Source organism: Anguilla rostrata, chromosome 3 (assembly GCF_018555375.3).
Source record: "Anguilla rostrata isolate EN2019 chromosome 3, ASM1855537v3, whole genome shotgun sequence".
NCBI classification, from domain to species: domain Eukaryota; kingdom Metazoa; phylum Chordata; class Actinopteri; order Anguilliformes; family Anguillidae; genus Anguilla; species Anguilla rostrata.
This window is the reverse complement of record NC_057935.1, coordinates 67,148,933-67,164,216: the sequence shown is the minus strand read 5'-3', so window position 1 is coordinate 67,164,216 and position 15,284 is coordinate 67,148,933. Positions and strand designations below refer to the sequence as shown.

The following is a 15,284-nucleotide window of genomic DNA, read 5'->3' as shown; positions in this document are numbered from 1 at the left end:
ACGCGATTGGCTCCTCCGCGTCTCCGCAGCTCACGAGGAGGTGTGCACGACCAGCGACGGCGTGATGTACCGCACCGGCGACCAGTGGGACAAGCGCCACGACGTGCTGGGTCACATGATGCGCTGCACGTGCCAGGGGAACGGGCGGGGCGAGTGGAGCTGCATCGCCTACTCCCAGCTGAAAGGTGAGGGGGGGAAGGGGGCTGAACTCGTGCCTGACCGGAAATTCACTTTCCGGAGCACTGAGAGTGCAGTTCGGTCAGTCATTGTGAGGTAACTTCCTGCTCCGCTTCCTGTCACAGACCAGTGCATCATCGACGGGCTGACCTACGAGGTGAACCAGACCTTCACCAAGCGCCACGACGAGGGCTACATGATGAACTGCACCTGCTTCGGCCAGGGGCGTGGCCGCTGGAAGTGCGACGCCATTGGTCAGTTCCTTGGCTGTTTTTTTCCCTCTTCCTTGTTGTTGAATAATTTTAATCATGTATATCTATGCAACCAAATGTCATTTTAATTGACATGCAATAGCAGCTCTGTAAATTTAGAGTAATCTAGGGCGGTTCTTTGCTAAATAAAACCTCACACAAAAATGTCGTTACCTGACACATTTACTTCCAACTCAGTCCTCTCCATTATGTAGGATAATATGAGTGATAATATTACTGTGAATTTTATTTTAAACCTCACTTTCCGTTTCTGACCCCAGATCAGTGCCAGGAGCCGGAGACCAGGGCTTTCTACCAGATCGGCGAGTCCTGGGACAAAGTCATCCATGGCATCCAGTACAGGTGCTATTGCTACGGCAACGGCATCGGAGAGCTGAGCTGTGAGCCCCAGCATACTGGCTCTGGTGAGTGTGGTGTACTATAGCATGATTGTCCCAGTGAGAACTATGTACTATAGCACAATTGTCCCAGTAAGAACAGTGTACTATAGCATGATTGTCCCAGTAAGAACAGTGTACTATAGCATGATTGTCCCAGTAAGAACAGTGTACTGTAGCATGATTGTCCCAGTAAGAACAGTGTACTATAGCACGATTGTCCCAGTAAGAACAGTGTGCTATAGCACGATTGTCCCAGTAAGAACAGTGTGCTATAGCACGATTGTCCCAGTAAGAACAGTGTACTATAGCACGATTGTCCCAGTAAGAACAGTGTACTATAGCATGATTGTCCCAGTAAGAACGGTGTACTGTGGCAGGGCACAGTCTCATTGCGGCTGAGGACTGGGCGCCATATGCATTTTACTCATTTTCTCCTTCACCCTGTGTGCCTGTGAATGGGACCGTCCCATGTGCTGAAGACAGAACTGTGTGTGTGTGTGTGTTCGGGGGAAAGATTATAGCCGGCTAATTGTTTAGCCTCCACTCGCAGCGATTGTGTGATCTGCTCATCGACGCTGCGGAAAAACCATTTGTCAGATGTAATGTAAACGGGCCTGTAAATTTAAGAGCAGGAAATCCCCTCCCACAGTGGTAGTGGGGGCCTGGGGGGGGGGCGTGTGTTTGGGAGGTGGTGGGGGGTCTTTGATGTGTGGCAGATGGGGGGTGTTACACACGCCCCTTTCCTTTACTCTCTTACCCCTCGTTCCTTCCCCTCGTTACCTCCATGGAAACCCTTTGTTGTTTGCTGTAGTCTGGTGCTGCCGACAGCTGCTGTGTGGGTTCGTTCTCTCCCACCCCGGGGGGGGGGGTGGAATGGGTGTGTGGAGGGGGGGGCGAGGCTCTTTATTACCTGCCTCGTGTGCGTCGGGCCGTTCTTTTAGGAATCGTCCCCATGTGACAAGTTCGGCGTGTGCTGTCGGGCTCAGCTAGATCAGAGCTACGCGGAGACGGCCGTGTCCTCGTTCCACACCTCGCACGCACGCACGCACGTGCAGGCAAAGCAAAATGTTACTCAGGTTTCCAGATTCCCTCTCAGCGCACACTTACCTGCGCTGAATCACACGCAGCTGTTTAAGAGTTGCGTTTAAGAGCGTGTCGGGGGGGGGGGGTGAAGGGGAGTCGGGTGGCCGGGGTGCGTTGCCTGACTAAGTGGAATTTAAATGCTGTGCTGTATAAGATCTGCTTTGCCTGGGGAGTTGTAATTGGGGAAAAATCGAGTCCAGATTTGTGATTAGGATCTGATCTGGAGGAGGCTGTTTTGAGTTCCGGGGGAATGATGCTTTTGCTCCCACGGCCCTCTTGTCTGACCAGGTACAGAACGACCCAGTCAGCTTATTTATTATGTCGTTAAAAGGTTTTTTTTTATTATATAGATATAGTTCTTGTTTGTTTGAAGATGTTTGAGGATCTGTGAACTAGAGAACAAAAGCTGCAGTGACTTTCACCATGGCTTTGCACAAATGGGTTTTTTTTTTAGTAGATCGGTGCTGTTGATGTGGTTTTGGTCTTGGATGTGTATCTCTAAACTCGGTGGGTAATTTAGGTTTTGAAGGTTTAACGGTCGCATAAACATACCATCCTTGAACTTTCCCTCACATCACCTAGCACAAACCCTCACAGGAATCTTGCACAGCACTGTCAAGTTTCTCCTTTTTCCCAGAATGCCTTGCAGCTGGTGTTTGCATTTTACACTGGGCCAGTGATGGAGTGCCACTATTATTTGATATGACCCAGATATCTCACAGTGTTAGATGTGTCTTTTCACTGTTGTTCCTTAAACGTAAGATTTTATCAATAAACACTGTGATTTCAAGGCCCATTTATAAAGGGGTAAAAATGTCTCTGTGAACCACGTTGCTTTCTCTTTTTCAGGCGGTAATCGCCCCGTCCAGGTGATCATCACAGAGTCTGGGAACCAGCCCGATTCGCACCCCATCCAGTGGAACGCCCCCGCCTCCGCTCACATCACGCAGTACATCCTCAAGTGGAGACAGGTGAGCGCGGCTGTCCCGACCTTTGACCTGTCCTTTCGAGCCTCACCTTTTCCCTCTGTCTGCGCAGCGCTGAATGCCTTCAGTCTAACGCCTTCTAAGGTCCCATGTGTTTCTTTAATCAGACCACCCTGGGTTAGTATCCAAGCAGGTGATTGCTATGTTTGTTTCCACAACCCCCCCCCCCCCCCCTTTCATTAGATAGTCATTCTGAGTATACCAGGAAGGAATGTTTTTTTATTGTTGCCTATTTTGGAAAAGAGTTGCACCTAAACCGTCCGGAGTCTGTGAACGCTTACTGGGACGTCTGCTGTAAACAGGAGAACAGGCGCGGTACAGAACCGGCTGCCAGACCGCCCCGGGGGATTATGGGTACAGCCACACACTCCTCTCTGAGGACAAGGATACGGCAGTCTTAAAAGCAGTGTCCAAGTCTTTTTTTTTTTCCTTCAACTATGGAAAAAATGCTTTTATGGCAAAAAAAAAAAAAAAAATGGGCTCCTTTAAAAATTCTTGTGGGTGACTTTTGGAAGTGATCTTTGTCGGCCATGTGGCTGCAGTGTTTTTATTTTTAATTAGATGCCAGTACATTTCCTCTCACGGAGTTTGAAGATTTATTTATTTATTTATTTTTCATTTCGATGCCCGCTGCTCTCCTCTCGGGTCGTGAAACGCGCTCAGTTTTTCAGAAGGTGAAAGCGTCTCAGTGTTTCCACTGGAAGGGAGTGGTATTGCATTTAAGCCAGCAACCGCACTGCACACAGCTGAGGCTGTGACCTTGGTGAAAACAGCTCTGGACAAAACCTGCATAGAATATCAGCTATGTGCTCAGTGCATGATTTCTGGTCCTTGGGATTGACCAAGTCCCTTGATTAGTACTTGTGATTGTGCGTTCGAGTGACTAAGCATCTATTCAATTAAATTCAATTCAGTTTTATTTGTATGGCCCTTTTTACAGAGAACCGTCGCAAAGACACACAAGATCTGGTCTGCGTGGGATTAGGAATGCTCAAAATGTCCGCTCCTCAGTGCCAGGAGTGGGGTTTTTTTCCCTCCCCGCTTTTTTTTTTTGGACAGGTTTTAAGTCTCTGTCCCGTATGGGAATAGTCAGGTGTGACCTCTGTCTGTCCCTCTGTTCCCCCCCCCGCGCTCTCGCAGAAAAACACGCGCGCCCCGTGGAAGGAGGTGACCATCCCGGGCCACCTGAACTCCTACACCATCGCGGGGCTTCGCCCGGGGATCACGTACGAGGGTCAGCTGATCAGCATCCTGCGCTACGGCCGCCGCGAGGTCACCCGCTTCGACTTCACCACCACCTACGGCTCCCGTGAGTGAACTTCCTGTGCGGCCGTGGCCCACTTCCTGTTTCTCTGTTCTTCGGGTTCTTTTTTTTCCAATGGTGGTGGTGTGGTGGGGAGGAGAGTGGAGGTGGGGGGGTGAAGGCTGTTTCTGTGTTCCTCACACTTTTTTAACGGTGGTGGGGTGGGGAGGAGTGGGGGGTGAAGGCTGCTTCTCTGTTCTTCAGTCTTTTTAACGGTGGTGGGGTGGGGAAGGGGGGTGAAGGCTGCTTCTCTGTTCTTCAGTCTTTTTAACGGTGGTGGGGTGGGGAGTTGGGGTATGGGGGTGAAGAGGGATGGACATCATCTCACCAGCTTTTTGGTTGCGCCTCCTCTCCCCCGCAGTGGATACGTCCGAGGGGGAGACCACACCGCCCCCGCCGGTGGTGGACATCTCGGAGTCGGTGACGGAGATCACCTCCAGCAGCTTTGTGGTGTCCTGGGTGTCGGCGTCCGACACCGTGTCCGGGTTCCGGGTGGAGTACGAGCTGAGCGAGGATGGAGCCAAACCCGTGGTCCTGGGTCAGTCCCCCCCCCCCCTTGAATCACGCTGCCCTCATTCAACCGGAATATTCCTTCATTCCTTCAATATTCCGCTGAATATTCCTTTATCTCAATATTCCGCTGAATATTCCTTTATCGGAATATTCCGCTGATGGAATAGCATATGGCTTTCTTATCCCTACTCTATGATGTGTCTAATTAAAAAAATATATATTTTACAACGGTGGGATGTATTGATATATTACATTTTCGTAATAATTGGCTGGTCGTAATAACGTCTTGCTGCTCAGAAACTGTTGAATGTTTTAACTGTCTCGCTTCGGTGCTCCAGACCTGCCCCACACCGCCACCTCGGTCAACCTGAGCGAGCTGCTGCCCGGGCGCAAGTACATCGTGAGCGTGTACGAGGTGACGCCCGAGGGCACGCCCAACCTCATCCTGACCACCTCGCAGACCACCGGTGAGCCGCCCGCCCGCCCCTGGGGACACTGGGGCTCATATGTCATATTTCAGTTTCACGTTTCATATTCTCATATACAGTTTGTCTGAAATTCAGTTCAAGAATTTAATAACGTTCATAGAATTTATTTTTTCCAGTCAAAGGATTACATTTTTTGAAATTATTATTATTATTATTAGTACTACTACTACTGCTAATAATAATAATAATAATAATAATATCTAGTTGAATTGAAATAGACTTGAATCTTTCCCGGTCCAGTGTAATGTACACAATGTGTCCTTTCTGTTCTTGGTGAGTGATAACTCCTCTCCTGTCCCCCCACAGCTCCCGATGCCCCAGCTGAGCACGCAGTGGACGAGGTGGGAGAGACCTCCATCATGGTCAGCTGGTCCAAGCCCCTGGCTCCCATCACAGGTGAGCCAATCCACGGCCTCATCCGAAAAAAGGGCCAATGGCTCGCGCTCATGTTCACGGTTACCATGGAGACACCCTTCTCTAACCCCGCCCACTTTTGTGTGTGTGTGTTTTTTTTTTGTGCAGGGTACCGCGTGGTCTACACCCCGTCCATAGAGGGCAGCAGCACAGAGCTCACCCTGCCCGACACCGCCACCTCCGTGACCTTGAGCGACCTTCGACCCGGCCTGCTCTACAACATCAGCATCTACGCCGTGGAGGAGACCCTGGAGAGCGAGCCCATTTTCGTCCAGGTCCACACCGCCGGAGAACCTCTGCCAGGTGTGTGCCCCCCGCCGCCGCCGACGTGTACCCTCAGCCCAAATATACCCTGTGTGTGCGCACACCCCCGTCGTCTGTAATGCACCCCCCCTTACATAAGTATAGCTCAATCGCTCAACTCACGCCAAAGTCCCCCTTACAAAGTCACTAATGATCGGTTGGATAAAACAAAAATTCAGGAAATCCATTTTAATTCATTACTGATAGTGTTACTTCAAAACACTATTTATAAACCGTTTTAGTCAAGTTAATACCTGAAACCTCGCAGACAGAAGACTGGGGGAAAAAATATGGAGTGATTTCAATCCGACTCGTTTATCTGCGTTTACGTTTGCACGTGGATTCGGGCAATAACTCACAGGATTCGCAGGAAGTGTCAGTGAGGAGTTAGTGTCATAATTCTTGTGAACTCCTGGGGGGGGAGAGGCTCAGCGATATTTTTGTCACACGAGCAAAGATGAACTGGCATTAACACGTACGTGAAACGGAGGAGTTGGAGTTGGAACGCCTCCGCTAGCTGTGCACCCTTATAAGGTGAGCTATGAGCAGGGAATGTGTGTCTGTTAACCCAATACCGGGACGCTGAGTCTCCCAGCGACCAGCCTGGCTTCTCTCCGCGCGGGTTTGTACTCTGAGCAACGGGGGCGGTGCGTCATGTGACGCATGACAGACTCACTCCCACCCCCCCGTCCCGCTTTTGCCTTTTTTGTGCGCGCCTCACGCCTGACGCACGACCGCGTTCTCCTCTCCCCCACCCCCCCCCCGCAGAGGAAGTCCCGTCCCCGACGGACCTGCAGTTCTACGAGGTGACCGACGTGAAGATCGCCATCGTCTGGACGGCGCCCCGCGGCGGGGTCTCGGGGTACCGCGTGAGCGTCCTGCCGCTGGTGGAGGGGAGCGCGCCGCAGCGCGAGATCCAGCTGCCCGTCACGCGCGAGGCGTCCGCGGAGGTGTCCCCGCTGCAGCCCGGGACGGTCTACCGCTTCTACGTCTACGCCATCAGCGGGGGGGCGGAGAGCAGGCCCCTGGTCGGGGAGAGGGCCACGAGTGAGTAAAGACTCGGACAAGGGGAGGGGGGGAATTTTAAATATTTTTTTAATATTAATTAATAAAAAACTCAATTTAGTCCAGGACTAAGCTGAATCTGTGCATTAAATATATTTTAATTAGGTATTATATATTCCTTTTTACTAATATATGCCCATTATATATAAATTTAATATTAACATGTAATGGGTATAATAGTGAATATCTGAGGCTGGCATGATGGTGTAACACTAGCGATCGGGTTTTCCCAGAGCCCGACGCCCCCGCCGACCTCCGCTTCGCCAACGTGACCGAGGACAGCGTCATCGTCATCTGGGGGGTGCCCCGGGCCCGGATCACGGGCTACCGCCTGATCCTGACGGAGGGCGCCAACTCCAGGCAGCTGAAGGTGCCCCCGCGCCTGTCCCAGTACACCCTGCTGAACCTGCGTCCCCGCACCGAGTACGTCGTCACCCTGCACTCCGAGGCCGGCGACGTGGTCAGCGAGGGCGTCCGCGGCACCTTCACCACCAGTGAGTCTCCCGGCGGGAAAACCCCGCCCCCGAACGGTTGCTATGGCAGCCAGCTGAGGATGTTGTCAGGCGGGTGAGGGGTGGGAGGATGGGGGGTCAGGAAACGGTTTAGTACTGCCGGGGTTTGATAGCAGTTTAAGGCTGAAACACAAGTGTGTCCTGCCCCTTTAAGACTGAAACACATTTGTGTCCTGCCCCTTTAAGACTGAAACACAAGTGTGTCCTGCCCCTTTAAAACTGAAACACATGTGTGTCCTGCCCCTTTAAGACTGAAACACATCTGTGTCCTGCCCCTTTAAGACTGAAACACATTTGTGTCCTGCCCCTTTAAGACTGAAACACATCTGTGTCCTGCCCCTTTAAGACTGAAACACATTTCTGTCCTGCCCCTTTAAGACTGAAACACATTTCTGTCCTGCCCCTTTAAGACTGAAACACAAGTGTGTCCTACCCCTTTAAGACTGAAACACAAGTGTGTCCTGCCCCTTTAAGACTGAAACACATCTGTGTCCTGCCCCTTTAAGACTGAAACACATTTCTGTCCTGCCCCTTTAAGACTGAAACACATTTCTGTCCTGCCCCTTTAAGACTGAAACACAAGTGTGTCCTACCCCTTTAAGACTGAAACACAAGTGTGTCCTGCCCCTTTAAGACTGAAACACAAGTGTGTCCTGCCCCTTTAAGACTGAAACACAAGTGTGTCCTGCCCCTTTAAGACTGAAAAACATGTGTGTCCTGTGTTCTGCTCCTTTAGCTCAGCCAATGGGCAACGCCCCTCGCATCAGCACTGATGTCACAGACACCTCCATCATCATCTCCTGGTCCCCTGTGCCTCGCATTGGCTACAAGGTAAAAAAAGAAATTTATGCTGTATTTGAGGTCTGGTATCTGATGAAGGCATCTTTTGCCCAAACGCTGGTCAATAAAACACCGCGAAGAAGAACTCGATTGTGTGATTCTGATTTGCTAATGACTAGTATCTTGGAAAAATAAATAAATGAAGTAAAAGATTTTTTATGGCACAGAAATGCAACACCCCGGCTGCGAAGGCAGTCTGGCTCCTGCGGTGTCTGAGAGAAAGGGGCTCACCCCTGACCTTCGACCCCCTGACCTCACCCCGGGTTTTCCGGTTCTTTCCGCAGCTGTCCGTGAGGCCCAGCCAGGGCGGGGAAGCTCCCAGGGAGGTCACCTCCGATTCGGGCAGCATCCACATCTCCGGCCTGACCCCCGGGATCGAGTACACCTACAGCGTCCAGCCGGTCATCAACGGGCGCGAGCACGGCAGGCCCATCACAAACCGCGTGGTCACACGTAAGAGAACGCAGACAGCCTAACCGAAAAAAACTCTTTATTTTATGTTATCCCGAGTTAACTTTTCAAAATGCGAATTAAAAAAAAAATATATTACTGTTTCAAGAATTCAGTTGAATTTGTGTTATTTTAGGTTTTGACTCAAAAGCACTATGATTCGGTACTTTTAGAAATGGTCAGTATTCAAGGACAGAAACTTTTCTCTGGTGAATTTCTTTGATGAGCAGCTGAATAAACAGACTGGGGTTGTTTGTATTGCACGCGAGCTGCCCTGGGTTTGGTTGTGCCGAGCTTGAAAGATACACGACGACTTGAGCTGCGCTGTGGTCTCTCCGAAAGTTCTTACGTTGTTCACCTTTGGGTTTGGACAGGCCTGTCCCCACCTACTGACCTCAATCTGGAGTCCAACCCAGGCACCGGGGAGCTGACGGTTCAGTGGACCGACACCAAGACCCCTGGTAAATATGACCCCTCTTCTGCCCCCTGCGTTCAGCCAAAAATCAGCTGGTCTTTGTTGCACTCTGTGTTGGTGATCTTGGCCCGGTTCTCCTGCAGTGCTGTGCACTCATGTCTCTCAGTCCTCAGTGTTTATGCAGTGAATACAGAGGATACATTTCAGTACTGGTGGAAATTATGGGTTGAGTTCATAAACAGAATGCACCATTCTTTTGTGGATAAAGAGGCCTTTTTGTCTTTTAAGCAAGATACTAAACATGCTCTCTGTTATAAGAAATATAAGCTCTGTAATTTGCCTCTGTGTTAAGCCGTAGAATAGTGTACTGAACAGTACATTGCGTGTGTAAATAAACACAACCACTTTCGAGATCCACATCGCCATTTCAGTTCTAGGCCTAGTCCACACCTAGCGTATGATATAATTATTTTTTACCTTTTTACTGTTTTTCTATCCCCTTCCTCCTCCTCCTCCTCCTCATCTCCATCCCTCTTTCTTCTGCTTGGCCCTTCCTTTTTCGTAGACATCACCGGGTACCGGGTGGCGTGCACGCCCACCAACGGGCAGCGCGGGAACTCCGTGGAGGAGTTCGTGAGGGCGGGGCAGAGCTCCTGCACGCTGGAGAACCTGAGCCCCGGTGTGGAGTACAACGTCAGCGTCTTCACCGTCAAGGACGACATGGAGAGCGAGCCCGTCTCCAGCACCGTCACGCCAGGTAGGACCGCTCAGGCCACACCCCCTCCGGCGCCGCCTTTCAAACACCCGACACCCCCCATGTGCTCTCTCTCTTTTTTTGGGGGGCGCCCACGCTGCCCCCCCCCCCCCATGGGTCCATCAATTCCTAGAGCTTTGCTCAACTTTACTGAAGTTTAGCAGGTACTCCTGCCCAGAGCGACTTGACCATGCAGACAAGTATATTGCCAAGCGTAGTCCCAAGAAAGACCTGCAAGAAGTATAGACTCTGTGCAACTGGCATCCTGCCAACTAGCCTATTGAACGTTAAAACTATGCAAGCAAGAACAAAACTACCTGAAATGACTTCCAGCTAAAATAAAGGAACGACAGCAGAGAACTCCTGGCTCTGGAAACGAAATTGGGTAGTTGCGTCTCATCGGGCGTTAGGACTCAGTAAAGAGCTGGAGAGGGTCAAGGAATGCGACTCTTCTTTAGACTCCATTTTATGTGAGGACAGAATTTCCGGTGAAGTCCACTGGCCAACTGGAGCCAGGAAGTGCTGGCACCGGATCAGCGGAGTCATCTGATATTTTAGCCTCTTTCCTCGATCCTTATCGTTGTTACAAGAGCATTTAAGCAGAGCCATCACGAGTGAAAGCTAGTTTTAATCGTCTTCGAAGCCACTGCAATTTATTAATCTGAGCAGAATGCCTTGTCCTGCCCCGCGATCCTTAAAAACTTGACCTGCCGTGTTTCCTGAAAAGAGTTCTGCTTGGCCGGGAACGGTTCTGGTCTTGGCTACTGCTAAAGGCTCGTTTAATGCCGAGTCATTTTGCTGGAATGGTTTTGTTTTAAAGCTAGCATTACTCTCTGTTTTACTAACGTGTCAATTTTGCTGAATTGTATGCATAGCCCGTGCTGCTTCCATAGGTGATATGACCTTACCACACAAGTGTCCTGTAAGCTAGCAAAAAAAAAAAAAAGATCTAAGATTATTATGAATATTTTATTGCTGGTATAGCTTATTGATGTGTCCCATGCTTCACAGGTTGTTTAATTTAAACTAGTCTGGATATTATTTAATTTAAACTAGTCTAAATAGTATTTAATTTAAACTAGTTTGAATAGTATTTCATTTAAACTCGTGTAGTATTTCAGTACATTTTCAATTAACAGGATTGATTTTGGTAGAAGTCCTTTGGAGGTAAAACTAGAGATGACAGTAGTTTGTAATCGAGCTAAACTTGTGATGGTAAAGCATCCCCATATCACACAGTGCTGTCATGGTTCCCAGAATGCATTGCTTGTGTAACTCACGATAATCTCTTCTGCTTTTCCGTCTCGTCTCTGTGTTATATCTTTTATGTCTTTTTTTTTTTTTTTTTGTCTGTTACGTCTTTGGCCTCCTCGTTCCCTGTCTAACCCCCCCCACTACTAGACGTCCCCCAGCTTACTGACCTGAACTTTGTCGATGTCACCGACACGACCATCGGCTTGCGGTGGAGCCCGATTAACTTCACCGCGGTCACGGGCTACCGCATCACCGTGGTGGCCGCGGGGGAGAGCGTCCCCATTTTCGAGGACATGGTGGCGCCCACGGCGGGCTATTACACCGTGCACGGACTGGAGCCCGGCATCGACTATGACATCAGCGTCACCACGGTGACCGAGAGCGGAGAGAGCCCGCCCACCACCCTCACACAGCAGACTGGTGAATCTACAAATCTTTCTTTTTCGTGGCGGAAGGGTCCGAGATTTAAGATTTTTTTTAAACTTCATTTCACCTCGAATCTCCCATGTTGCCTTTTTTAGCAACGTTCTTTGATTTGACTTTTTAAAAATGATTCCCTGAGAAAGGCTAAAAGTATGAGACATTTGTTGTACTTGAATTATACTGCTGATGCCATCCAGTGCCCTTTTAAAATAGCTGTGTTTCATTGTCCTTTTGTTCGTCCATATGTTCCACTGCTGTTAATTGCTTCCATTCTGGGGGTTACATTCAAATGCCAAATTTTTACGGTTGGTGCATGGTAAAGGATACAGCTAATTTCTATAAGAACTATCTCTTTATACTTCAAAATGCCTATCAGCGAATTCGAAATTTTGCCCCTAAATACCAATAGTTACAGTTCTGACGACTACCCAAGATGCATTGCTTTTCCACTCGACTGCACTGCAGCTGGAACATCTGGACGTGTGACTGTGATTATTTATTTCAGATGGCATGATTAGTGGAGATGGGAAAGTTGCGCCTGAAGCGGCGGGGTCTGGGAACGGTTTCCCCGTGGTGAACCAGACGAGATGTAGGCGGCTGCGTCTCCTTTGTTTTTTTTTTGTTTTTTAATTTTTTTGGAACGTTATCGCGTCAGTGTTAAAGGGGGACCGTTTCTGGGGACCATGTGGTTTTGTTTTGTGAAACCCCAATTTGCTACAAGTCCAAACTCTTACTTAATCGCAGTCCGCAAGCTGGAGCTCATTTTCCTCCCATTTAATCTTTTTTTTTTTTTTAACTCCCAAGGCCTTTTTTTCCACTCAAATCCAATGAAGCATTGATGAATTTGAGTGTGTATTTGCCAGGGTTTTATATGCAAGATTTCGTGGAAATCAGACCATCCTCAACTCCTCTGGCTTAGTCTCACTGCTCCCCCCCCTCCCCCATCTCTCTCCTCAGCCGTTCCTGCCCCCACTGATCTGAATTTCGGAGAGGTGGGCCCCGACACCATAGAGGTCACCTGGACCGCCCCTACTGTCCTCACGTCCGCCGACATCACCCGCTTCATCGTCCGCTACCACCCGATCAACAACGACGACGACGTCACCGAGCGCAACGTGGGCGGCAACACCAACAGCGTCGTCCTGCGCGGTAAGAGCGCCTTCGTCGACCGCGCCTGTGTACGCGCGCCGCGGGCCGCGGGCTGGAGAGACGGCGGTTGGAATTTAACTGCCGCCTGTCGAGCGGTTCGACGAGACCGCGTGCCACTGTCTGACCCGCGTGTGTGTGTGTCCGCTCTCCGCAGACCTGCTGCCCAACACGGAGTACGTGGTGAGCGTGGTGTGCGTGTTCGAGCAGCGGGAGAGCAAGCCTGTCACTGGCACCCAGAAGACAAGTGAGTGTGGGGAAACCTGGGGTCCGGAAGGTTCTATCCATCGGCGTGGAGGGGTGAGGGAGGGATCGGCGTTCTGTGAAGCACTACGCGACTTATTTACCCGCTACTTTTCTGTTCCCCTTCCCCCCCCCCCATTCCACAGTCCTGGACTCGCCCACGGCCCTGGACTTCTCCGAGGTGTCCACCAACTCCTTCACCGTCCACTGGGTGGCGCCGCGCGCCGTCATCACCGGCTACAAGGTCCGCTACCAGGCGGCCAGCGGCGGCCGCTCCAGGGAGGAGAGGCTGCCCCCGACCCGGAGCCACTTCGCCCTGACGGGCCTGGCCCCGGAGACCGAGTACATCATCAACATCCTCGCCGTCAGCGGCACCCAGGAGAGCCTGCCGCTCACCGGTCGCCAGGCAACCAGTGCGTTTCCCTTTTTTGCCCCATTTGTGTCCCACGTTTCCCCACAAAGCTGTGATCTATTCTATTTTTTTTTTTTGGTATTTTCCCCAAACTGTTCTCGATTCTCGTTCACTTTATCGTCGTCTCGCTGTTTCCCCAGTTTCGGACGCCCCCACCGACCTGGTTGTGACCACCTCCACCCCCGACAGCATTACCATCCGCTGGGACGCCCCCTCTGTCTCCGTGCGGTACTACAGGATCACCCACGGGGAGACAGGTCAGTGGATCTGATTCTTTTTGTCCAGACGCCATGGTTATTACCATTTGTAATGTTTCATTGCAATGTCTTGGGGCAGGGCCGTCGCTTGACTTACAGCTCTACTAGGGCACAGACCCCAGGCCCCTGCAATAAACACTCATGGTTGAAAATTTTAGTTTTTTCCCCCCCTTAGTTGCTTGACAGTGATAGTGGTCTCTGTTTTTTTTCACGATCCTTTTTTTGGGCCACGTGCCCCAGTACACTTGGTCAGGGAACGCCCCTGTCTTAGGGCTTGTAACCGAAAAACGCTTCCGTCTCTCTCTGTCCCACCCCAGGAGGCCACGGCATCCCCAAGGAGTTCACTGTCCCCGGGTCCCAGTCCTCCGCTACCATTCGGGACCTGCGCCCCGGGACCGAGTACACCATCACCGTCTACGCCGTGACGGGGCGAGGAGACAGTCCCGCCTCCAGCACTCCCGTCTATGTCACTCACAGGACAGGTACGGGCTGCTTATGATCACACCTGGGCCCCCAGTCACAAAGCCTCACTGTAGGAAAGCTGATCTCCTGGTCCCCCAATCACAGCCTTACTTTACGAATGCTGATGTCCTGGGCCACCAATCACAGCCTCACTGTAGGAATGCTGATCTCCTGTCCCCCAATCACAGCCTCACTGTAGGAATGGTGATCTCCTGGGCCACCAATCACAGCCTCACTGTAGGAATGGTGATCTCTTGTCCCCCAATCACAGCCTCACTGTAGGATTGGTGATCTCCTGGGCCACCAATCACAGCCCTACTTTTGGAATGCTGATCTCCTGGTCCCCCAATCACAGCCTTATTTTACGGATGCTGATCTCCTGGGCCACCAATCACAGCCTTACTTTAGGAATGCTGATCTATAATCCGGTGCACCCATTTTATGAGCACTTGCTCCTGAAAATCGATGTGTGCTAACTGGAAAAATAATTTAGCATCTACTAATTGGGATGCATTGGTGTGCTCCTAAATTTTTCAGCTTGGGAGCACATGTGCTCATTGGAAAAAAATGTTAGCGTAGAGCTCTGTGTCCGTGTCCTGACGGTGTTCTTAAGCAACTCCGGGTCATCTTAGGCAAGTTTGCATTTTCGCATACCATGGATATGTGCCCAGGACTTTGTTAATTTGTCATAGCGATGCACTTCTGTCTTGGAGTGCTGTCAAGTGGAGCATTAGCTAGCCGTACAGGAAGTGTAAATCATCATCTGTCTGTCTCGTAGATATCGAGGCCCCGTCTGGGATAAAAGATGTTTGTCTTGTTAGAGATGCACTTCTGCCTTTGAGGGCTATCGAGTGGAGACTCAGCTAGCCGTACAGGAAGTGTAAATCACAGGAAGTGTAAATCATCATCTCTCTCTCTCTCTCTCTCTCTCTCTCTCTCTCTGTCGTAGATATCAAGTCCCCGTCTGAGATGGAGGTGACCGACGTGAAGGACAACACCATCACGGTGCGCTGGACCCCTGCTCAAGGCCCCGTCACAGGGTACCGGGTCACCGGCACCCCCAAAAACGGCCAAGGCCCCACCTTCTCCGAAGTGGTTGCTCCCGGTAGGATTTCAGCTGTGTTTTTGCCCT

The 15,284-nt window shown here is 50.6% G+C and overlaps 1 protein-coding gene across 3 annotated transcripts in view; it reads left to right on the top strand.

Moving 5' to 3' along the window:
* Nucleotides 1-15,284, top strand: part of LOC135251716 (fibronectin-like) — a 32,559-nt gene that overhangs the window by 6,713 nt on the left and 10,562 nt on the right. For 2 of the 3 annotated variants that reach the window (XM_064329416.1, XM_064329414.1), the window contains exons 10-32: nucleotides 30-185; nucleotides 303-431; nucleotides 710-853; nucleotides 2,762-2,883; nucleotides 4,039-4,207; nucleotides 4,563-4,739; nucleotides 5,053-5,181; nucleotides 5,509-5,598; nucleotides 5,725-5,919; nucleotides 6,688-6,966; nucleotides 7,218-7,478; nucleotides 8,233-8,327; nucleotides 8,621-8,789; nucleotides 9,161-9,247; nucleotides 9,767-9,958; nucleotides 11,357-11,629; nucleotides 12,138-12,221; nucleotides 12,590-12,781; nucleotides 12,936-13,025; nucleotides 13,168-13,434; nucleotides 13,574-13,690; nucleotides 14,008-14,172; nucleotides 15,102-15,257. In XM_064329416.1, the coding sequence (XP_064185486.1) occupies nucleotides 30-185; nucleotides 303-431; nucleotides 710-853; nucleotides 2,762-2,883; nucleotides 4,039-4,207; nucleotides 4,563-4,739; nucleotides 5,053-5,181; nucleotides 5,509-5,598; nucleotides 5,725-5,919; nucleotides 6,688-6,966; nucleotides 7,218-7,478; nucleotides 8,233-8,327; nucleotides 8,621-8,789; nucleotides 9,161-9,247; nucleotides 9,767-9,958; nucleotides 11,357-11,629; nucleotides 12,138-12,221; nucleotides 12,590-12,781; nucleotides 12,936-13,025; nucleotides 13,168-13,434; nucleotides 13,574-13,690; nucleotides 14,008-14,172; nucleotides 15,102-15,257 (3,738 nt within the window). The remainder of the gene's footprint in view (nucleotides 1-29; nucleotides 186-302; nucleotides 432-709; nucleotides 854-2,761; nucleotides 2,884-4,038; nucleotides 4,208-4,562; nucleotides 4,740-5,052; nucleotides 5,182-5,508; nucleotides 5,599-5,724; nucleotides 5,920-6,687; nucleotides 6,967-7,217; nucleotides 7,479-8,232; nucleotides 8,328-8,620; nucleotides 8,790-9,160; nucleotides 9,248-9,766; nucleotides 9,959-11,356; nucleotides 11,630-12,137; nucleotides 12,222-12,589; nucleotides 12,782-12,935; nucleotides 13,026-13,167; nucleotides 13,435-13,573; nucleotides 13,691-14,007; nucleotides 14,173-15,101; nucleotides 15,258-15,284) is intronic. The other variant, XM_064329415.1, reaches the window with a different exon arrangement.